We start from the raw sequence: 25,363 nt of genomic DNA on the forward strand, positions 1-25,363 counted from the left end.
CGCTCTCCACCGTATCTGTCTCCCTCTCTCCTTTGTTTCTCACTTTTCTATGCCCCTTTCCCTCTCCACAGCTCTCACTCTTCTCACATTTCTTCACCCTCCCAAGGACATCCTCTTTAGAACAGATAGGTACAAAAGGGGGTGGTGATGGACGGAGCATCAGAACCAATCAAACACTCACACCCAGTCAACAGATCTGGGCTTGATCCATCACCGTTCTTTAGCCCACTCTGCCACCCCAGTTCAGACATGGCCATATGCAAATCAGTCTGACCCTGTGCCTCATGGGAACAGTCCAGCCCGAACTGCCAAGCCATGCCTTCCCTGGACCAGAAACAAGCTTCCTAGGACCGGTTTCTGGCATTTCAGCCGTCTTCAGCCAGGCTTGCTTGAATCCAGTGGCAAAGTGAGCAAGGGACTCACGTCTGAGCATACCCTGCCAACTTATGGCGAACAAAGTGGTACAAAAGGGGGTGGTGATGGACGGAGCATCAGAACCAATCAAACACTCACACCCAGTCAACAGATCTGGGCTTGATCCATCACCGTTCTTTAGCCCACTCTGCCACCCCAGTTCAGACATGGCCATATGCAAATCAGTCTGACCCTGTGCCTCATGGGAACAGTCCAGCCCGAACTGCCAAGCCATGCCTTCCCTGGACCAGAAACAAGCTTCCTAGGACCGGTTTCTGGCATTTCAGCCGTCTTCAGCCAGGCTTGCTTGAATCCAGTGGCAAAGTGAGCAAGGGACTCACGTCTGAGCATACCCTGCCAACTTATGGTGAACAAAGTGGTACAAAAGGGGGTGGTGATGGACGGAGCATCAGAACCAATCAAACACTCACACCCAGTCAACAGATCTGGGCTTGATCCATCACCGTTCTTTAGCCCACTCTGCCACCCCAGTTCAGACATGGCCATATGCAAATCAGTCTGACCCTGTGCCTAGAACAGATAGGCTAAAAATCATTAACAAATTCATGATCCGCTGGCATTGGCTGGGATCGGGTTCTTTGGATGGTCTGTGCGTCCCTGGCACAGCCGCGCCCGGAACCAAACCCAACCCCGCGCCCAACGCGAGCGCCGCCATTGGCTGCCAGCGCCGCTCATTAGTGCTCACCAGCTCTCGCGCGTGTTCCTTCCGAACTCACCATCCCGCTCTTCATGCGAAGAAAGACTAGAGGCTTTGGGAAACGAAACACTTTTATGTCAAAGCATGGAAAACTAATGCTGTATGTGTCTTTCTCAAAAAACATATGCGGAACTCCGATTTAGTCAGCAAATGGCTGCTTTAGTGCGACAGGTATGTAGTCTAAAACAGTGTTGTGCCGGGTCTGGTCACACTCCTCATCAGGGGCGCACGGAGACTGTGTTCCTAATGACCTAAATTTTGCTTGGCCAGACTAGCCACAGTGGACCTTACCCCGTGCACTGCCCTGTGTACACACTGCGCACCTCTGTAAACTGCATCTTTAATCCCATCCTGCTGAGCAAGTTAGGGCGACTGCTCTGCTTCCTGCATGTACCGGCAGGGTCACTTATTTTATGCAATTACACCTGAAAGATCATTCTGAACATGATTAAAATCGAAAAACCGCAGCATGGTGGCTGCTGTCATTCGGGACGAACTTTGGAATGTACTCATGTACCTTATTGGCATTTTTGCAAAGCACAATGCAGCTATGTGTGTTCTGAGACACTCAGCACATAGGTAAAAAGTTGCAGAATTGTATTTGGTGGCATACTCACAGAATGTATGGAATGCTGAAATGGCACAGCCATTTGAAATGCCCACAAAGCTGTCTCTAACTCCTGTTTGTTCCCTGTCGCCTGGGTTCTGTGACAGGGGCATAAATCAACAAGCATTGTCATAGCCAATAGGTCTCGCCTTTGGGACCTTATGAGTGTTTAGCTATGCAACAGTTGTTGTTGCACCAAGGATATTGTGCTGGATAACTAAACACTTATAAGGTCCCAAAGGTGAGACCTATTGGCTATGCCGATGCTTGTTTCAGGTATGTTGTAGTGTCAGTACCTTTTAATGTGTGCTCTTACTCCCAGTCTTCATGGTGGGTGCTCCGCCCCCAAAACAAACACTTTCACAGGCCTTCTCAATGTATTTTAAACAGTCTTTTTTTTTCTTTTACAATACTTCAGAACTATAAATGTAATCCCATGGTGACCTGCATATGCCAAGCTAATATTGTATCGGAGGTGCCAACAGAATAAGGCTTGTGTCGAAAGGTAGGTTGTTGACTGGGACCAGGAGCACTAGGACTTGGAGTAATGAAGATTACCAGTAAGAAAAAGGATCAGTATATTTCGGGCCACTGGAATTATGCGATGCTGCAGTTCCTTTTGCCTAATCATGGATTTGGCACATGATCCATCATCCGCTGCATAATCTGCAGATTTTAACCAAAAAAATTGTTTCTACCTCAAACTGATCAAAAGTCAGTAAAAACGTTGTGACGTGTTGTGTGCAGTGGAATGCCCCCCGCAAAGATTTCATGATAATGTTTTTTGTTGCTTTTTTTGTATTTGGTTGTTAAACTGGTACTAATGAGGTGAAACCTTTGTCCAAATAGTATTGCAAGGTGTATAAAGGACAAAATAACGAAGTACTACTGTAAAAAAAAAAAGTGCCATATTCTGCTGCATAATTTGCCTTTTCCTGCCGCTTAATGTAATGCTCCCTTGCGGCATAATTTTGTGTTCCACTGATTCATAATTCTAGTGGCTCCGATTATAGTGTTTGAAAAAAATCAATCATAACAGGCTAAGACAATGGGCCAAGGCATATATACATAGCCATTTATACATTCTGTTTACAGGTGTTGCATGCACATATGCGGTTTATTAAATTAAAGCCACCCTTTTTGATTTACCAATACTGAGAAAAATAGCAAAAATAGATTTATTTATGTATATAATGCATAGAGGAGATACATAATGATTTTGCCTACTTTCCAGATGCAAAATAGTGCCTCATATATTCAAATAGAAGCACTTCTTAAAAGGTGAAATAATGCACCAAACAGTTATTGTGATGTGAGAGAGATGCTCCTTTTGGTGAGCCAAAGCCCACTCTATGTGTATTTTGAATCATTCTTACCTGTATTTTAAATCATTCTTAACCGTATGTTTTGCACATATATGATCTGTCAATCCAGACCTAAAATGGCGTCTCCTGACAATGCATTTGGGTCCATGGCAAAGTAAGAAAGGCCGGCTCTAAGCCACAGCTAGAACCCAGAGTATAAATCCATGAACAAGGGTCTGCGGTAGAAGCGGTATGATTTCCACTGGTGAATATAGGACCAGAACGCCCCCCACCCCAAGTGATGCAGGAGGTAAGAATAAACCCAGTTGGGGGGCGGAGCTTGGCTCGCAACGAAGATGGCTGCTTGAGCTCGGAGCTCCGGCGAGCCACGACATATATTCGCCAATAATCCTGATCCCAACCTCTCCCAGATCATCGGTTGGCCCCAGCGGAACATCCTGAGGTGCTGGGCAGTCGGCTGGCGTAATTTCCAGCCCGCTCGAGCGAAGGGGCGACCTCCGGAGCCGGCGACTCGGGAAGCGTCCTAGGCCGCAGATCCCCAGCCTCGAGTGAGGAGGACGGCCGACGACGTGGGGCAACGTGCGGCCGGCGGCGGCCGCGAGGGGCGGACCCGAGGCGCATAGTGGCGGACAGAGATCGGATGTGATGACCCGCGGCGTGCGCAGAGGCAGCAGACAGCGCCCTGAGTGAGGCGCCGAGAAGGAGCGAGCGAGATCGGCGGAGAGCACGCTGGGAAGCCCTGGGTGAGCCCCGCGGCGCTCGGAGCGCGGAAGGTCAGCAGCACCCCCTTCAAACCCCGAGGCGAGCAGGATAAGTGGAAGAGCGGCTTGGAGTGAGGAACGTTGGGGGCATTTCCGGGCCTCGTTGAAGTGGCGACCTGGGCTGGGGGCTCCGGTGTACCCGGCGGCGGCAGTACGGAGGAGTCAACAGGATAGGAGAAACCACGGGCGAGGTGCCTCCGGGGTAGAGCTGGGCGCGAACGCCACGAACAGGGAGTGAGAGAAGCTGAGGCAGAGCGGGCGGCCTAACAGCAGCACGGTGAAGACTACAGACGGCTGGTGCGCCAGGTGGTGCCAACGGGTGCTGAGTAAGCCACCGGGACGCCCGCGGAGGGCTGCCTGCGATTGCGCCACAGCCACGTGGCGGCGGGAGCGTGCCCAGGCCGAACGGCATTGCGCTGAACGGTGTGTGGGTACAAGATGGGTAAATCCGACAAAACCCAGTCAAAACTGAAGTTCGAGCAGCGGCGCCCCCAGCCGCAAACACCGCAGGAGGATGCTGCGGGAGGCGGATCTGAGCCCGCGGAGGACGACCGAGACTTGAGGGGCCTCTTGTTGTCCATGGAGAAGGGGTTGCAGAGCGGCATCACTGCCCTGGGCGCTAAGATTGACGCGCTCTCCTACCGAATGGACCGCATGGGGGAGCGCCTGGACAAACACTCGGAGCGCCTGGACCAAGCTGACAGTCGTATATCGGAGGTGGAGGGCGCGCAGACGACACTGGATCGCGACCACAAGAAGCTCGAGCGCCAAATGCAGATGCTGCAGGACAAAACGGAGGACTTAGAGGCCCGTTCTCGGCGGTGCAACTTGCGAATCACTGGCCTGCCGGAGTCCACTGCCACGGGCCGAATGGAGACCTTTGTGGAAACACTGCTGACGGCGCTGCTGGGGAAGGATGTGTTCTCCGGGATGTTCGTGGTAGAAAGAGCGCACAGGTCCCTGGGCCCAAGGCCCCCGCCGGGTGCACCGCCCCGACCGGTTATAGCTAAACTATTGAACTACAGGGACAGGGATGCAGCGCTGAGAGTTGCCCGGGAAAAGAAGACATTGTCCTACGAAGGGTCGCCCATCTCGCTCTACCCGGACTTCACGGCCCGGGTGCAGGAGGCTAGGCGACAGTTTGCCCCTGCCAAAAAACAGCTCCGGGAGCTAGGAGTGGACTATGCAATGCTGTACCCGGCTAAGCTGCGAGTTAACCGGCAGGGCAAGTCGCACATCTTCCAAGACCCTAAAGCACTCCAAAAGGCGCTGAAGGACTGGGCGAAGGAGCAGCGCCGCAGCCCAGCGACGTCACCGCGGGGGGACGAGAGAGACGGCGACCTGGACGCACAGGACTGACCATGAGGACAGGACTCACCTAGTTGGTATTTTTGGCGGGACATGCTTGGCTGAAGGGATGTAGGCTTTGGGGGGCGCGGGTGGGGGGCGTTTGGACGATATCGTTATGGGGTACAGTACATTGTGAGATGCACCCCCCCCCTGACTAGGCGCAAAAGGGAGGCACAGGGAAGGTGACTCATCCCCCAATTGCCTCAATCCTTTATATGGTTCTTGAGGACGCTGCTGGGGCCTACCATCTGAGAGGACAGCTGAGTTGTGTTAACAGTGCGCTGGGAGGGAACGGGAGACATAATAGTGGCTCGCTGGATCGGGCGGCGGCAGTTAGGTACTAGGCGCTTCCACACTAGTGTGTGAGCGCTGAGCGACCTCCGCCCGCGTGTGCGTCCCACACCTTTGAGAGTTCAAGAGTTATGGGTGGGGTGGTGGGAGGTGCGGGGTGCCCAAGTTTGGGAATCTGTAAGGCCGAGTTGGGGTGGGTCTTCTGTGGGTGGGGGGGAGGGAGGGGTTTGGGTTACGGGGGTTTGAGGTCGCTAGGTCAGGGTGCACGTTTTGATCTGCTAGTATGCTCCTGCGCTTGGAGACGCGCTCAGTTGAGGGATTTGCACCCTAGAGCAAGCTATGGCGAACACCGAAGCGGCCATGCCTGAGAGGCACGACACACTCAGAATCCTCACTTGGAATGTAAGGGGACTTAATGATTATCGCAAAGCCCGTAAAGTAATGCACTATCTTAAGAGGCATAAGATAGATATTGCTTTCCTACAGGAGACGCATCTTCCTAATAACAGCCCTATCCTACGCACTAGGGACCTGCGGGAGGCACATGCGGCGGGGTTCACTACACACTCTAGAGGGGTGCTGACATGGGTAAGCGCGCGGGTGGAGCACAGATTGCAGTGCATTGCCACAGACAACGCGGGCAGGTTTGCGCTCACGCGCTTCCAGGGAAAGGGCATGGATTTACTCCTGGTTAATTGTTATGGGCCGAACTATGACTGCCCTGAGTTTTTCACAGCGCTGACAGGAGCGGTGGGGGATGCAGGCGCGCGGCACGTGCTTTGGGGCGGCGACTTTAATGTAGTGTTAGACCCGGAGCTGGATAGATCAGGCGGCCCGAAACGAGCGCAACCAGCGGCAGCGAAGGCGATTGCTCGAGGTATGCTTTGTTTGGATCTAGTGGATTTGTGGAGAACTCGTAACCCGGCAATAGGGGGCTACACACATTACTCAGCATACCATAACCTGCATACGCGGATAGATTACTGGCTACTATCTGCGCCCCTCTTACCGCAGGTACGCGAGTGCGCGGTACTCCCGCGCACGCTTTCCGACCATTCGCCGATACTGGTCTCCCTGGTGGCGCCCAGAAAGGTCCCCCCGCCGTTTCTTTGGCGATTTCCCCCTTACTCGCTGCTGGATCCCCTATTTAAGGAGGAGCTGACGGCTGCTATCGAGCTATTCTTTGCCACCAATCTGGGCTCCGTGGAGGATTTCCAGACTGTCTGGGAGTCCTTTAAGGTCTACATTCGCGGAGTGGCGATGGCCAAACACTCGGGGGTACTCCGGGATATCCGGCGGCGCCTTGCGACGCAGGAGCGCAATCTGGCTGCACTGGAGACCAGACTGCTAGAGACGGGCGGAGAGGACGCTACTGAGGAGATAAAAACTCTCCTGGCAGAGTACCACGAAACTGCTGATGCGGAGGTGCTACATCTAGGAAAGTACGCTACGGCCAGGGTTTATGGTGAGGGTGACAGACCGGGGTCGGTGTTAGCTAATCTGCTCAAGGCTCGCAGACGCAGAACCGTCGTCACGCAGATCAAGTCGGGGGATGGCTCGCTGCTCACGGCGGAGGAGGAGGTGGTGGAGCGATTTAGGTCGTATTACGCCAGGCTCTACGCTTCTCAGCAGGCCGGGATGGAAGACCGCATAGGGGACTATCTGGACTATATAAAGTTGCCGTTCCTAGCGACCGAACACAGGGAGTTTCTATCCCTGCCTATCGAGAGGGATGAAATTCTAGAGGCCCTTGCGAGCATGAAGGCGCAGAGCGCCCCTGGAGCTGATGGCCTCACTGTCGCGTTCTACCGCGCTTTTATAGAACAGCTTTTGCCGCACGTGTCGACGCTATTCGACGATATGTGCACCAAGGGACATATGCCGCCAACCATGCGCGAGGCGCTCTTGGTCGCTATACCGAAGCCGGGCAAACCGCCCGATGAGTGCAGCTCCTATCGACCATTATCGCTGCTCAACGTAGATGCGAAATTATATGCCAAGGTCCTGGCCACGCGGTTGGCCCTTCTCGCTCCCGAACTGGTCGCCCCAGAGCAGGCGGGGTTCATGCCGGGCAGGAACCTCACATACAATTTGCGGACAGTGTTTGGCGTCATGCAACATGTTCGCCCTGACGTGCGCGCGCTCGCTGTCTTCCTCGACATGGAAAAGGCCTTTGACTCTGTCGAGTGGCCCTTCATGCGACAGGTCCTGACGAGAATGGGGCTAGGCCCGATCTTTCTTCAAATGATAGGGGTGCTGTATAGTGGCCCTACGGCGAGAATACGATTGGGCGATCGAGTCACGGAACCGATAACAATCTCGAGGGGCACGAGGCAGGGCTGCCCCCTATCGCCTCTGCTGTACGCCCTGGTGGCGGAACCGCTGGCGTGCGCTATGCGTGAATACCACAGCCTACGAGGTATTAATTTTCCGACTTACAGGATAACGATATCCACGTACGCAGATGACACCCTGCTGTATGTCAGGGACCCAGAAAATAACCTGGCCCCAGTGTTGAGGGAGGTTGTTCAATTTGGAGCGCTCTCCGGGCTGAAGGTTAACTGGGACAAGTCTATCGTGTTCCCGCTGACACCGGTAACGACCCCATTTGATATGGAATACCCGTTGCAATGGTCGGAGGAACCGGTCCGATACCTGGGGATCCAGCTCCATAGGGACTCAGAGGTGGTGCTGTCTGAGAATTACGGAAGGGCCATCAGTAAACTGGAGGACGACGTGGAGACCTGGATCAAGCTGCCCCTTTCGTTATTGGGGCGCATATCCATCATGAAGATGGTGGTACTCCCTCGGTTTCTGTTTCTGTTTGTGAACATCCCCATGGTGCTGTCACGTGCTTTCTTCGCGCGGCTACAGGCGTCAATGCTAAGGCTGGCGTGGGCTGGCAAGCGGGCGCGGACCAGCTGGAGAGTACTGACGCTACCTTACCAGATGGGTGGCCTGGGGGCACCCGACCTGGAGTTGTACTATCGGGTGGCGCAGGGGGCTCAGGCGCATAGCTGGATACACGGGGGTGAGACCGTCCCGTATCTCAAGTTAGAGACATTGTTTGCGGCGCCGCTGCCGCTCCCCGCGGTCATTTTTGAGCACCCGGACCGTCGCACGGGATTTCTTGATTCCTTGAACTCCACTAGGCATGCCTGGAACTGTATACTACAGCGCGAGTCGGGGGCGCAGCTATATTCACCGGCAATGTCAATTGCTTGGGCGGTGTGGCTGGCCCCTTGTACTGAGGAAGCAGTGCGGCGATCGCTTAACGAGATAGGTGTACACACCATGGGTGACATGTTTGCTGACGGCCAAGTCAAGACGTGGGAGGCGCTGGCAACCTCGGGCATGGAGGGCACGCAGTTGCAGCGTTTTCAGTATCACAGAGTTAGGCATGCCTGGAAACAGCTGTTGGGGTGTGACATGGAGGAGCCGGCGGAGGTTCAGGAACTGACATACATAATTAAGAATGACAACCCCCGCGGGCTGATCTCTAAGCTGTATCGTATGGCGCAATCTCATAGGGTACACGAGTTTGCAAAATGCAGATTGGACTGGCAAAGAGACTTAGGGATCACCATTGATGATGCTATGTGGGCGTACTGCTGCACGGGGATCAAACGCATCTCGCTGCATGGCAGACATCGACTCGTTCATTTCAAGTTCCTCAACAGGTACTACTACACACCAGAGCGCTTGCATAGATATGGGCTGCGTGAAGACCCTGTATGCGAACGGTGCAAACACCCGGCGGCGGACTTCCTTCACCTAGCGTGGCAATGCCCGGGCATATACAACTACTGGGAAGCGGTATACCACCAGATAATAGGGGCGACGGGGGTAGTGATGGCTCCGGACCCGGCAGTGGCGTTATTGGGGCATTCCAGAGTAGTGCCGAAGGCGGCCCGACGCCTGGTGGATATGGGGATGCTCGTTGCGAAACGACGAGTTGCGATGAGCTGGATGCGTGGCCCCCCGCCTACGGTGGAGCAGTGGAAGCGAGATGTACTATACTGCTGCACCCAAGCAGAGAGGTTCAGCGAGTTGCTGCCACCGCGTAGCCGGCCTAAAAACTTCTGGGAATTGTACGTAGACTACCTGAGCGGGCGGGAGACTGCAACGGGGAGCCCCGATGGGGGTCCTGATACGGAGATTGCAGTAGAGGAGGATCCCGGGAGAGGTGTTTGTGTGGGGGACGCATGATGAAGATGAGTGGCGGCTGAGTGCGGGAAGCGAGTGGGGCTGCGACTGACTTAGGACCTCAATTGTTTAGTTGGGGTGGGTGGGTTAGGGGAGTTGGGGGGAACCGTGGGGGGAGGAAGGGGGTTTGGAGTTTATGGCCATAAAATGTGTGACTGTGCCCTAAGTTCTGGGGGAAGGAACGCGCTAGAGCCTGGCAGCCGACAGGGGGTCTGCCCCGCACGTGTGCATCGTGAAGGAGGGGCACTCGAGAAGCAGTGGGTATTAAATCAGTCATGTACGGCGATGCCCGACCTCCGGGATGTGGGATAGCCGATACAGTTGGTTGTGATATGAGAAAAGGTGGCGGGCCTCCGGTTGGTGGCGCACGGATATGTACATCACTGTGCCTTGTTTGCAGTCAATAAAAAACATTTAAACAAAAAAAAAGAATAAACCCAGTTACTATGTGGCAGGCCATTCACAAGCCACAGTCTAGCCATCAGGTGCTCCATATTGTGCACTACTAGGAGGCCTCCCCTCTAATCCCCTTTTCTCCCAGTATGCCAGTAGCACCCGGCAAGACTCGCAGGTGGTGGGGTGTGCGCAATGCAAATAAACAAATAAATAAAATATACACTTACCTTGCCGCCGGGTCCTGCATCTCTGCTCCTGGTCTCCTTGTGGGACTCGTGGAACAGGAAGCCAGTAAGAACAGCCAGGCTTCCCTGACCAATCACAACGCGGCAACCCTCTCCTACCCTGCCCTGCCCTGCCCTGCTTCGAAAGCTGAGCAGCCCCACCCACCTACAAAGGAAACATAAAATGATAATAACGCAAAGTTATAATTTTATATTTCCTTTACTTTGCACTGCTCAAAGGCCGTGGGGTGATACTCCTCCCCATAGCAGAGGAGCCGCCATTGCAGTATGCTCCTTGCAGTGCAGTCTGTCATGAGCACTCCACAGGAATAGTATAATCTGGCTGTGAATGAGGGTACAGATAACAAGGAAGGTGATACCGAGGAGTGCATACCGTTGTGCACACTGATTATGCCTTTGCTGCCCATGATTGCACTCCCTGACCAGTCAGGGTTCATTCCGGGGAGATCAACGTCACATAACATGCGAACCATTTTTTCAGCTTTACACTATCTGCATCCAGATGTCCATGCCGCAGTAGTGTTTTTAGACGCTACGAAATCTTTCGATACACTAGAATGGCCCTATCTGTTCACCATTTTGGGTCGTATGGGGTTCAGCCCGCTTTTCATTAACAGCATACATCTGCTCTACATGCTCTACACTCCCCCCCCCCCCCCCCCCCCCCATCGCCCGGACCAGGGTGAATGGGCTACTTTCTGATCCTTTCTCTCTATCGCGAAGCAGGGGTGCTCCCTTTCCCCATTATTGTTCGCAATAGCGATGGAACCACTGGCTGCACGTGTCCGTTAGCATCACACGGCACGAGGTATTGGTTTCAGTTCCAGATGTCTCCTGATATCCTTATATGCCGATGACGTGACCCTTTACCTTGTGAACCCGGAAGACAATCTTGACCCAGTTTTGCGGGAATTCATACGATTTGGGGGACTGGCTGGGATCTCTGTGAACTGGTCAAAATCTGTTTTATTCCCCTTAACGGAGAGCACGCCGAGGGCCACTTCCGAATACCCTCTGAAGTGGGAAGTAGAAGCAGTTAAATACCTGGGAATATGGATTAGCCGGGATGTGCAGGAAATTTGGAATTTAAACTATGGGAGAGCCATGGTGTGGTTGGAGGAGAAGGTCAAAATATGGGCGAAGCTGCCCCTGTCCCTCACTGGCAGGTTAGCTTTAGCAAAAATGGTCATCCTGCCCAAATTTCTGTACTTGTTCGCGAATATCCCGATTCCTTTAACGTCGCATTTATTTTTACATTCTCAAGTCACACCTTGTCGCGTTGGCATGGGCGGGTGGTCAGGCGAGGGTATCTTGGGACATGCTAACATTTCCACTACGTCAAGGCGGCATGGGGGCTCCGGACATGCAGTTGTATGCGCTTAGCGCTCAGGCCCAATACTTGCATTTCTGGGTACACCCAACACCCTTTCAACCTCATGTGGCGGTGGAGCAAGATGCAGTTGCACCTATCCCGCTTAAAGTAGCTATTTGTAAACCAGCTCGTCGCCCCAGGGGGGACATAGATACCGCAGGTACGCTGAGATGGGCGTGGAAAGAGCTGCGTAAAAGGGCGGGAGTCCCGGTGTTATATGCCCCTTCGTTATCACTGACGCAAAACCCACTGCTACCCTGTATAGAAGACGGGATTGGCAAATCCCTTGTACAAAAGTTACATCTTCATACCTTTGCTGACCTATTTCCTGAAAATACATTTAGACCCCCCTCTCCCTTGGCCGACGATGACCAGGCTGTGCCCTTCTCCGAGATTTTCTTGTATCATAAACTCCGCGTGGCATGTAGAGCTCTTAGCAGTAACTTCCCGTTGTCTCCCTCAGTGCTGCCCGCTTTGGAAAACTTAGTAGGTTCCCCATCCCCTCGCAAACTGGTAACACGGATCTATAAGCATATGCGGGACTCGGGCCCCACTGGTCTACCCCAAATCCCTGCAATACTGGAACGATTAACTACCCACCCCACTGACCGAGGCACAGTGGAGGTTCTGCTGTGGGCAGCTCACGGAGCAGTCACCCAACTAAGGTTGAGCCTAATCCATTTCAAATTTCTGCACAGGTTCTACAGAACACCCATTGGTATCCATAGGATGGGGCTCCATGAAGATGAGAGCTGCTGGTGTTGTGGATTTTCCCCTGCTACGTTTTTACATGTGACGTGGGCTTGTCCGTCACTCACAGATTATTGGTCTAAGATTTTTACCTCTGTGAACCAAATTGTCGGAAGATCCGATACTCTATCTCCCATAATGGGCTTATTGGGATATGTTAAAGACATTCTGCCAAAAACATGTAAACTACATGCTCTGCTTTTATTATTTGCCAAAAGACAAGTGGCGGTGTGTTGGGGTGGGAGGAGAACGCTATTGGTTAAGGGCTGGCTAGCTGCTGTAACATTTGGGCACACACAGCTAACTACTTTTTGGGAAATCATGCCACCCACCTCCAGGCCTCGTGACATCTGAGAGCCTTTCATACAATGGGCACAGAATCAAAGACGTTGCTGATTCGATATAGGTGAACTATCCTTAAACATTTGTACTGGAAGGTGGGAATATTGGGCACCAGGTGAGCTTTGTTAGCCCCTTATCTATATTAACAGGTGGTAATTATTGATGCATATGTATAACTGCCTAGGTTACATGTCTTTTGAAATTCCAACAGAACGTTTTGATGTCGTACACTTGTGTGTATATTCTACAATGTTAATAGCCCTTGAAGTTACATACCTAATGTAGGCTTTATAGAAGTTGCATGCACGGGGTACCCAACTAATGCCTAATTTGATAATGTGTCTTTTTTATGACTGCACCAATTTTAAGGAAAGTTGTAACATCGCACTGGCTTGTTCTGTTGCTGGAATGTTTTGTATGTTAACAAAATGCTAATAAAAAAATAAAAAAACGGTACTATCCTTTGCAAGCTGAAGCCCTTGACACTCATCCAGAGAGCAGTTCAGATATCTCCGCAACTGCTGGTAGGAACTGGCCATTTCCGAGGATAGTGACTTCGGTACTTAAAATAGAAGAACGGAGAAATCCTGGCACCTAGGCAAATATCCAATAGGTTAAGATGAAGAATCATAAGAAAAACAGAAAGGGGGAGTAGAGAGGTACCACTCAACCTGAGTGGTGGAGGTGGATACGTCCTCCCAGGATTCAGTCAATAAACATAGTGATCCACCCACAGATGTGTATGTAAGTCAAAATTTCCCCAGATAAAGTGTAGAACCCCACAGTGGTGGGAAGTACACACTAGTTGTTTAAATACCCCTCACACACCAAAAGGGCCCTTGGTGTCATGCTTCATCATAGGGGTCTTCCCGCCCCTCTACGGGACGGGGCGTGCTGCGACCTACGTGTACGTGGGAGCACTGATTTTGTGAGACAACTATGTGTTTTGATAGGGTGTGAGAGGAAGGGTCGGGGGTGAATAGAGAAAGTGAGATAAAAAATACCTGGCTCGTCGGTCTAAAAATTTTTTAATATACCTATGAGCTGGTATTAGTAAAAAGTGGGGGGAGGAGGTGTGTATGCCTCAATGAGCCGTGCCTCCTATGTCTGCCGACATGTTTCGAAGCTCCCCAAGCTTCTTCTTCAGGACCATAAGGATCCCTCCCTAAACTCACAGTGCTGTGTAATAACGTGAATAAAGTGTAGTGTGAAAGAAATCTATATATAAAAGGATCTATATATAAAGAAGAAAGTATATTATGCCTCAATGGGTCTTCACGGCCAATTTACCTGCAAGAAAAACATATAAAATGGGGAAAAAAGAATATATAAAGACATTCGTCCTCTGCTTAGATGACAATACCATCGTGAGCATTCAGTGACCTGAAAAAAAGTGACAGAATAATCTACTTTTATCATTTAGTCAGCTTGCGTGACGTGTCTCAGTGCGACGTGGGGCAAGCAGTAGTACATTAATAGTACACAACAGAAACACACATAGAACATAAAACACACACTCTAAAAGCTCTAGAACAGTACACCAATATTCTGTCCCATATCACTATGATGGCTCCTAGATTGTAGTGGGACAAAAAGCGGGATGAACATACTTGATTCCTGTATTATCAACAGCCTCCTGAGCCTCAAACACGGGTCGTAGGAGTGCCTGATAGGCTATCTGAGAAAAGGAAAGAGGATAAAGTACTTGCCTCTGGATAGTTGTAAGTCAAAGTTTCCTATGGTTACGGGCTGTTATTTCTCGGCTGTGACTACACCTACACCAACAAGTACGCAAGATGGCAGAAAACGTTGGCCTGACATTTGCCGATGAGGAAGTGGAGAGGATTCTGGCAGCCATTAATCCCTTCGAAGGGTTAAGTAACACCGACCCCGGTCCTAACAATGCGGACTGGGATGAGTTAGCCAATCTAAGAAAGACCCAAATAAAAACTGCTCTTCATGGCCTACTAATGACGGAGTACTTACGAGCAAATGCGGCCCCCCAGGGTCTAATAGTTCGTAACGAACCGTACATTTTTCAACATGACAAAGTTTTCAAACGCGATTGGTCACTAATCTCGTGGCACTGTACCCGGGATTGGTTGGTCCTTATTATAAAAACAGCCCCAAGACTCACTCAGGAACTCAAGATTGATATTCAAAATTTGGAAGTACGACTAAAAGCTTATATTTCCCCAAGTATCCTCAAGAAACGGCTAGATGAATTGAACCAAGAAATTACTGAATTCGAAATGACACTGAAACAGAGCAAATACAACAAGCTGAAGAAGGATACATCACGCTTCAGCCATGAACAAGTGTACCCTTACACGCGTGAAGATTACGTTGCAAAGAATCAGGACTATACTTCTGACGGTGATACCTCCGATACCGGCTCCGACAATTCCAACTCGAGCAGAGGAAGCGGGAGACGCTACAACAGGGGAAGAGATAACCAAAACCAGAGACCTTTCTACCCAAGAGGGAGAGGCTGGAATGGCTACCAAGGACCACCTCAATATCCACCCTTTATGTATGGTCCTCAACCGATGATGGGGGGACCTTTCCCCCACTGGATACCACCACCACAGGAATATGATTATAACTATCAACCTCAACCGCCTTTTTTAGGGGCACGCCAGGGACCACGAAGAGGCCGGAACAGAGGAACTCACAACGTCCATTGGTCCACGCCAGAAGTCGAGACCCCTCGAGTGTCAACCAGAAGCATGACCAGCAGCGTACCGTCACTGCCATCGACCAGCCGGAAGTGAGTCTAGTGGTGAATTTGACCGACCTGACATTAACATCAACCCAGAAAAAGGTCCTAGAAAAAGGACTGGGGTTTGTACCCACCAATCGTTTTGATAAATTCAAATCCTGCTCAGAGATGACCGAATTTATACGAAAATTAAAACTGAAGGCTTTCTTCAAAGACCAACCCGTAGAGATGGATGACAATGACACAGGATTACGTAACAAATCCATCTTCGTCCCTCCTGACTCTTCACTCCCTGTTGAACTCCTGGCCTTTGAGAAAGCAGTGATGGGAGAAATCCAGGGTTTAACAACCAACTGTACAACCTTCCAGAACACATCAAATGAAGAGAAAGAGGCAATACACCAACTATCCATGAACCTAGATATCGTAATTAAACCTGCGGATAAGGGAGGAGCCATCGTACTTCAGTCAACAGAAAATTATGACAATGAATGCAGAAAACTTCTAGAAGACCAAAGAAACTATGGCATCCTGCATAATGACCCCACAGAATCCATTAGGGTCAGAATTGCGTCTCTGGTGGAAGAGGCAGTGACCCATAACTGGATATCCAAGAAAGAGGCGGAATTCCTGATCAACAAATGCCCGAGGATCCCCTATTTCTATACCATCCCAAAGATTCACAAAAATCTGGATCACCCCCCAGGACGACCTATAGTTTCCGGAATTAATTCTCTCCTGGAACCTCTCTCTAAGTTTGCAGATGCATTCCTTCGTCCCTTGGTACAGGCGACCAGCACCTACTTGCGCGACACCAAGGCAGTGTTACAACTATTGAAGGATATCGAGTTCGACCCCACTAAGAACCTCCTCATGGGACTTGATGTGGAAAGTTTGTACACAAGTCTCCCTCACGATGAAACCATGGCCATCATAGAGGAAGTTCTTTTTACCATGAATTGGGACTACCAGACACCTCGCAGTGTAGTGTTGGAATGTATCTCACTGGCACTCACCAAGAATTTCTTTATGTATGCAAACACTTTCTATGAACAACTCCACGGTACCAGCATGGGAAGCACATTTGCTCCAAGTCTGGCAGGCCTCTATGTCCATCACTTGGAAACAAATAAAATTCTGGATAACATCAACCCTTTCCTGCACCACATCAAGGTTTGGAAGAGATACATCGATGATGTTCTGGTAATATGGGAAGGTGACAGTGCCTCAGCCGAATCCTTTTTAGTTTGGCTCAACCAACAGAATACTTTCCTCAGATTCACACACACATTATCTAATGAGAACCTGGTGTTTCTTGATTTGAATATCTACCCGGAAGATGGCATACTGAAGACTACCACACACTTCAAAGTAACAGCTAAAAACTGTCTACTATTATTTAACAGTTTTCACCCCCGACATCTGAGGGAGAATCTACCGTACGGACAATTCCTCCGCTTGCGGAGGAACTGTACCGAACTACGAGATTTCAAACAACAGGCCAATGATTTGCGGAGCAAGTCAATACAACGCAACTACCCTGGTAAAATAGTTGACAAAGCATTGAAGAGGGCAAAAAACAACAATAGGGAAGCCCTTTTGGAGGACAAGGTGGGAACCACCCCGAAAGAAAGACCTATATGTGTTACCACGTATAACACTCACTCCAATCAGATCACAAAAATAGTGCATAAACACTGGCGTCTCCTGAACAGTTGCGATCTCAACATTACAAAACCAATGTTCGCACACAGGAGAGGTAAAAACTTGAGAGATATGCTCGTCTGGACCAGACCAAGGCGAACACAAAGGACCGTATCTGAGAGCACACTTCCGCCTGTGCAGGGACATTACCCATGCGGCAATTGCAGTACATGTCATCTTACTAACAAGAGTACACACATCAAGTTCAGGAATGGCAGCGAATGGGACCAGAGGAGCTTCACTAACTGTAACAGCAGAAATGTAATATACCTAATCACCTGCCCCTGTGGGCTAGAATATGTAGGTATGACAACCAGAGCTGTGAAAGTACGCATTGGGGAACACCGAAGTAATATTAGATGTGGTAGAAGCACAACAAAGATGTCCAACCACTAACTAACTACAGCACACGGAGTGGAAGATCTAAAATGGACAGTGATAGAACGACTGGAAGGAGAAAACGACCTTTTCGAGAAGGAACAACGTTGGGTGTTCCGTTTGGGAACACACATCCAGGGGCTTAACGACGAGATCCCATGGAACCAATTCCATCGATGAACTTTAGGAATTTTGCTGTATATTTGGATGAACTTTGTACCATCCATATCTGCAATCTGTGTCACATATAAGGCCAACCTACTTTGTAAATGATGAGCACAGCAGTCAAAATGCCCACATATATTCTTCTTGAAGTAAAGACGCTCCAATGAACCTACTTTGGGTAAGCATGTACTGATGACTTCCTCATGCAGACCATTTTCCATTTTTTCCAGTTTTAAAATATGACATTAGCAACCCAGTACGAATGTGAACGTCTATAATCCTTCTATTGGGATATCTAAGGTCGTGTTAAAACTAGCTCCCTAGCCACAACCATGGCCCCCCTTTATTTTCCAAATCCATCCCTATAAAGTCTACCGGGGAATACATGCTTTTGTCATAATAAACAAAACTTTCTACCTTGGGCGCTTCCTTGCACATCCGCAAAAAAGCCCCTGTGCCTACGGAGCCAGATATCTTTCCTCTGGAGATATCAAGAATAAATTATTCCTTTGGGTTTCGATCATGTTTTTGTGAATTTATGTTTACACCGGATTGTATTGGCTCTCACCCTTTCCATACATCCTCCTCGTCAAACTGTAGACTGATCAACGTAATTTCAATACCCATATTCAGTGCGACTGAACTTGAACTTTGCCTCCGACCCAGGTGATCTTCTATCATACCCTACAGGGGCTTTTCTCACCTTACTCGCCTATCGACAAAACCGGATTCATTCCGGTTCTGTCATCTATGGTTACTTCTATTTGGGGTAACTTGAGTCCTCTATCTGAAACTGACATATTTTTAAGAATGGAACCTCCCCGCAATGGGTTTTTCCGTATTTCTCTTTGTTTATTCTTTCTGCCCACACGCGAACCCGGACACTTCCGGTTCCGGGTTATGTTTGGCAGAATGAGCGTATCCCTGCCGGCAAGCGCCAGTCACTCCCTTTCGCGCCAGTACCAATCAACGATACCAGTTCCACACGGTATTTAAACGGACCTTCACCATGGACTCACTTGTCCCACGGAGCCACACGGTGAGGTCGTATTCAGGAGGGCAGCGAACCCGGGAGTTGTAAGTACGGCACAGCCGAGAAATAACACCCCGTAACCATAGGAAACTTTGACTTACAACTATCCAGAGGCAAGTACTTTATCCTCTTTCCTTTTCTCAGATAGCCTATCAGGCACTCCTACGACCCGTGTTTGAGGCTCAGGAGGCTGTTGATAATACAGGAATCAAGTATGTTCATCCCGCTTTTTGTCCCACTACAATCTAGGAGCCATCATAGTGATATGGGACAGAATATTGGTGTACTGTTCTAGAGCTTTTAGAGTGTGTGTTTTATGTTCTATGTGTGTTTCTGTTGTGTACTATTAATGTACTACTGCTTGCCCCACGTCGCACTGAGACACGTCACGCAAGCTGACTAAATGATAAAAGTAGATTATTCTGTCACTTTTTTTCAGGTCACTGAATGCTCACGATGGTATTGTCATCTAAGCAGAGGACGAATGTCTTTATATATTCTTTTTTCCCCATTTTATATGTTTTTCTTGCAGGTAAATTGGCCGTGAAGACCCATTGAGGCATAATATACTTTCTTCTTTATATATAGATCCTTTTATATATAGATTTCTTTCACACTACACTTTATTCACGTTATTACACAGCACTGTGAGTTTAGGGAGGGATCCTTATGGTCCTGAAGAAGAAGCTTGGGGAGCTTCGAAACATGTCGGCAGACATAGGAGGCACGGCTCATTGAGGCATACACACCTCCTCCCCCCACTTTTTACTAATACCAGCTCATAGGTATATTAAAAAATTTTTAGACCGACGAGCCAGGTATTTTTTATCTCACTTTCTCTATTCACCCCCGACCCTTCCTCTCACACCCTATCAAAACACATAGTTGTCTCACAAAATCAGTGCTCCCACGTACACGTAGGTCGCAGCACGCCCCGTCCCGTAGAGGGGCGGGAAGACCCCTATGATGAAGCATGACACCAAGGGCCCTTTTGGTGTGTGAGGGGTATTTAAACAACTAGTGTGTACTTCCCACCACTGTGGGGTTCTACACTTTATCTGGGGAAATTTTGACTTACATACACATCTGTGGGTGGATCACTATGTTTATTGACTAAGATGAAGAATCAGCAGAGCGGAAGAGAACAGAGATGTAGCTATCAATGTTGCAGGAGAATCTGAGGCCTGAAGGGCCCACTGAAGCATGTTAATTGTTGTTTTTTGCTACTCAGTTAGGTTGCCGGGGCCCAGTTCCCTTTCTTGCACTGTGTTGGTCGCTTCCTTGTTACGCCACTGGAAGAGAGATGTGTTACTGAGAGTAAGGCTGGTCACAGTGCTCATTGCCATTTCTCATAATGTTAACTGTGTCAGGAACAGACATTACCTCACAACTCCTTTAAAACATCCCTAAATAAATAATTAAAGAGGAACTCACGGATTTTAGCAAAAGAGGTCATGCATGGATGACCATTAACTCCCATAAGCAGCCCGTCCGCAGCCATACCTAACAGTTTTACTTAGAACCTTTTGCAACAATAAGTTACTCCATCTTTGTTTGGTCTGTGTCAAACAACTGAGTACCTGTCTAAATGCCTTCCGGAACCTTTCACCACTTTGCACCGATTACGAGTCTGAGACTTGCGAGGGGGGGCGGTGACGGTCTCTCGATCGCCCTATTACGATATGGGTGGTGGGACTGCAAAAGCCCTTGCACAGTCGCCAGGGAACCACCATTGCCTGGCAGTGTTGCAGCAGTCAAGAGGCAGTAATATGATTGATGGGACTGCCGTAGTCCTGCCAAGCATATTACAAGTTTTTCTCTGCCACGGTTTTCATGGCAGTGGAAACAAAGGGAGCCCTGTGGCGGAGAGGAAACAAAAGGTGCCCTACAGGGCACCCTGGTGCCACACGCCCTGTGGATGCACACTGGGGGGCACAGTGTGTGTCCCCCTTTGTGAATGCACGCCAGTTCTTGCATGGAATGGACTTTTCAGTCCATGCTGTGCAGGAACTGTTTTTGGCGTTCCCTTTGCGGTGCCTATTTTCAGGGCACCGCAGTGGGAACGCCAAAAACAAAGACTGCCAGACAGGAGGAAACTCCCAATCTTGCAGGTGGTCTTTTCACGACTTTGGCTGTGCGGTTGCGGGGCACACCCGTCACTACACCGCCAAAGTCGTAATCTGGCTCCAAGTGTAGAGTTTGCCACCAACATGAAGAAAGCTTGGCTCATATCTTATTGATTTCTCCTAAGCTACGAACTGAACTCGAGGGTTTGTTGCAAAAATGTTATAACCAGCATTGTATTAGATCATACCCACTTGCATTATTCTTGTGTTTGAAGGACGAAACCCTCCACGCAACTGCAGCCTTTAAAATGTATTATGAAAGCAGACAGGTTACTGGCAGCGAAAGGGTTGGCGAATGCTCTGCAGCCAGCACAATAAACAATTTGAGCTGTCAATATAGGTCTGTAATGTTGCTTTTATTTTATGCATCCTTCGGTGCAGTTTACATTAATATCTCCATATTTATCCGAGGACATTTAGGGAATAAGAATGCATGGACGTGTGGCCATACCACCTGTACTAGAGTACAAGCTTTTTTTTTTTTCACTTTACTTTGAAGGGCCTGCCACCAGGCTTGTGCTGTGGTCGAGGGAGGGGGAGACGTGGGGGGTTTGATTGTGAAGCACAAGCCGCAACACGCCGCGCCAGAGAAATTAAAGTTTCTCTTGCAGGACACCGCAATCATTTCTTTTCTAACACTGAGCGGGGGGAAAGGGGGGGAAGGACTCCATCATACAGGAAGCCACCTTTATATCTCATTCCTTATTTCAGTTTGTAAAGGAAATGTTACAGAGATATGACTTTTACAGAATCAGTGAGTGAGAACCAAATGCGCAAAAAAGAAAAAGTGAAGCCATGGGCTTTCGCGCCTCACTGCACTGCAATTTCCGAATGACCGGGGTGAAAGTCGACGAGGACGCCCAGGATGGAGTTTGCTGCGCGTGCCTGTCCTCGACACAGACTTTTCTCTTTTGGAGCCGTCCCACTTGGACGGACTGCCCTGCTGGCGTAAAAGGTTTATTATCTTCTTAAGGGGGCCATCTGTTTCCCCCCATAAAGAAGATAAGAAACCTTTTATGCCAGCAGGAAGTCAGACGAGCCAGTCCAAGTGGGACGGCTCTAAAAGAGAAAAGTGTACGTCGCTGGAAGCTCTTTTCCAATGGCTGGCTACCGTTTAGCATAAACGGTGATGCCAGCCAATGGAAAAGAGGGGCGGGCTTAAAGCCCGCTAGTGAAAGCTACCCAAAAAACATAAAATCTAGCCAGCGAGACTGTGCATGTGCGCAGCCTACTCTAGCCGAGACCTAAAAATGAGATGTAAACACATTTGGAATTTAGACCACAGTGCCTGTGCACCGCCAGCAACCTGGCAAAAGAGGGTATGAAAGAGCTGAAATTGAATCATAAACTCAAAGCTGTTCTGAACAGGGGCCCCAATATAAGTTTGGCCCAGGGCCACCAAAATCCTTAAATGTCCCTGTCTGTGCATTCTCCTTTAACTTCTTCCCACCCCTCAAGCTAAACTATTGGCCTGTAAAAGACCCTGGACAATGTACTCATTAGTTTCCTTAATATCTATTTTTAAAATGTTTTCAGTATTTTAACATTCCATTCTTCGTACTATGATGCAAGAAATGTTTGGGTTTTAACTAACTGAAATAAACATACTTTGACTTTGAATGTTAACTGTCAAAAGCCGCAGGGTAATTTCTTCTGATCTTACTCCCATGTCATATACGTCATTTCCAGATATATCACCCTTGGGAAAGAGTTTATGCGGTGATGCCAACATTGTGCTAATTAAGGGGTTGAGAACTAGAAAAATCATTGCTTTTTTGGTAGTATAATGTGGGTTGGTAAGCATGCTGATCCAGTCTTTTTCAACCAAGGTGTGCTCTCTTTGTATCTGCAGAAGCAAGATGTCTGGAGTTGATAATAGCACAGAAATTGATGAGGGCCTCTACTCCCGGCAGCTGTAAGTCTATTTATGGTTTCCCAGTTGTACTGTACAGTTTATATTGAATAAAGGTTAAATGGCCATCAGATGAATGATGTCACTATAGGTCTCAAAACCCAAGCATAAATTATTAAATAAAGGAACATTTTAAAATGCCTGTTGTTAGTAATTGTTAGAGATGCAGGATTGAGTAAAGAGAACTATTTTTTTTCTCTTCTTCGGATGTCCTCTTTAATGACTAAAATTAGCAACTTGGATTTGCACGTTTTATGTACTTGTGGAAATGTTTACATGTTAGAGGTTACAAAGGCAAACCTTGTTTTTCTGCTGCAAGAATATTTTTAGGATGATCCCTACTTGGCAGTAAGAGGGGTTGTGTGTTGATCTTAAAGAAGTTTGCTTTATTTAACCATACTGAAGAATCCTGGACCCTCATTTGAAATTGTCCAGTGGTTTCCAGAACGGCAGGTCTGCACGTCTGGTCCCCCTCAAGCCACAAGTCCCACATAATGGTCTGATGGTCAGACACATATGTGCATCTTTTGATCTCCCTGGTGCAGTATACAACTTTTACAATAGCTGTATTAAAAAAATATTCATGGCAAACAATCCACATTCTAAAATAAAACAACATAAATTTGTACCAGGTAAAACATTCAATGCCTAATAGATAATCATATTAACATATGTTCAAGTTACAAGTATAAAATATGTGAAAAAAGTATGTAATGTAATCTAGCCAGAATGTATTAGCTGCAACCAGGAATATTAAAATCGTCCGCATTTTAGCAATGTTTATACTAGAAAGAGAAAAGCATATAATGGGATGACGGTTAAAGGATATGATGTCACTATTATTTCAAATGAATGCACTATGAGTATATAATTATATTCAATAAGCCAAAAACAATACTAATATATTTTTTGTACCTAGAAATGTTTATAAAATACACAGTCGGTCCAGAAAAAATAAAATAGGTAATGAGTTATATAAAACATATGCAGGCATGGGGGCGTGGCTAGCTAGCCAAGATGGCGGACGTACTCTAAGAGGCTCCGTCCACCGACTCAGGAATCCTGCAATTATCCTGCACCACTACTGGCCATTGTATTGACTTCAGCACCTTATTGGATGCCCCAAGTCGTAGCGATCATGCCGGTGTGCCCTAGTCGATCCTCGATGCCCGTTTAATGTCGGGTCGCCTATTCATTTCACCGTGATGCTAGGGTTGTGGTCTGAGTTTGGGACTCGACTCCGGACCTACAAGCTGCAGCTTGGCACAATTGCTGAAGGAATGGATGCGAAGCGTTCATGTAAACCAACTGTGGCCGGTGTACGCCTTCCAACCCTGAAGAACTGTGTGGCAAGACACGAGAGACTGACGCCGCGCCGACCCGTGAGGACCAGGAAGGCTGTGCGTGGCTCATAGTGAACTGCGGTGGGACTGGCAGGCGAGCGGACCAGCCCAATACTGTACTCGGGCCCCGCGAGCACCGCTGAAGCTGTGTCCTGGCCCTGAAGACTGTCATGGTGAGCAGACTCGCAGCGCAGCAGCTGGAGTACTTTGAGGCATGACTTGGCTGAAACACATGTTGTGGCCGGCAGGGGGCTGCAGCCTCCCTGCACTGTGAGAGGAGACGCACTGTGTCCATGGCGGGCTGCTGTGGAGATCGTGAGTGAGAGGCAGTGGAGCGCATTTTGGCGGGCGGGGCTGCCGCCTGTGGATTCTACTGCGATCTAGCGGCCTGCTGCAGCTGTACTAATGGACTGTGCAGGAGCTGGGACCTGTTGATGCATTTGGAGGCTCGCGAAGCTGCACACAGCTTATAATACAAGGCGGCTGTACCTGATACCCCTCATAGAGGAGACCTGATTGTGGACTCTCTGTTCCAGTGTGCCCTGGTGCCCTTGTCCCTGCCCGACGCTGCGGAGTGGGGAGAGCACCGAGGCATAGAAGATGCACTCGCGTGCTACTAATGAGCACGGTGAGCTCGGGAGGCTGCAGCAGGAAGCGGACCTATAGTGCTGTGAAGGCTGTGCGGGGCAGCCTCGCTGAACCCAGGCGGGTGACCGGCGGCGGTCTGCGGCCTCTGAGGGCCACGAGCTGGGGCCAACTTTGTCAGTCCGCTGCTGGCAGTGAGCGACTTGGACGTTATCTGGGCACCGCTGTGTCTGCCGATGCGCACTAAGGAGATTCCGCCTGGAACCTGGTGAGTTGCGGTGAGACAGACAAGTGAGCACTCCACGCTGATAAACACGCACGGGCCCTGGGGGCATTATCAATGTGAGTGGAGGGCTCTAATGACTGCCGTGTGAAGCAAACCTGAAGCGCTGTGGCGGACAAGCTAAGCGGCCCCGCTAGGCCCTGACAAGAGGCTAGAGGTGATCTACGGCCTCCCTGGGCCGCGAACTGAGACGTGCGGTGGGAGCGGCGGACTGCTGAGGTACCTCAGTAATTGCATTGGCAGAGCACGGCCTGACAAAAGCAACTGCTGGCGAGGCATGTGGCTGTGAACTGGAGGATTGGTTTGTCTCCCTTAGTGAACTGTGTGACGATTGG

General features: G+C 49.4%; 1 protein-coding gene across 2 annotated transcripts in view; it reads left to right on the plus strand.

The window, feature by feature from the left end:
• LOC146797862 (ubiquitin-like modifier-activating enzyme 1) overlaps window positions 1-25,363 on the plus strand; it is a 1,073,449-nt gene that overhangs the window by 22,255 nt on the left and 1,025,831 nt on the right. For both annotated transcript variants that reach the window (XM_085625059.1, XM_085625060.1), the window contains exon 2: window positions 22,758-22,820. In XM_085625059.1, coding sequence (XP_085481185.1) covers window positions 22,765-22,820 — 56 coding nt within the window. In that variant the 5' untranslated portion in view covers window positions 22,758-22,764. The remainder of the gene's footprint in view (window positions 1-22,757; window positions 22,821-25,363) is intronic.

Source organism: Triturus cristatus, chromosome 9 (genome assembly GCF_964204655.1).
Source record: "Triturus cristatus chromosome 9, aTriCri1.1, whole genome shotgun sequence".
NCBI classification, from domain to species: Eukaryota; Metazoa; Chordata; class Amphibia; order Caudata; family Salamandridae; genus Triturus; species Triturus cristatus.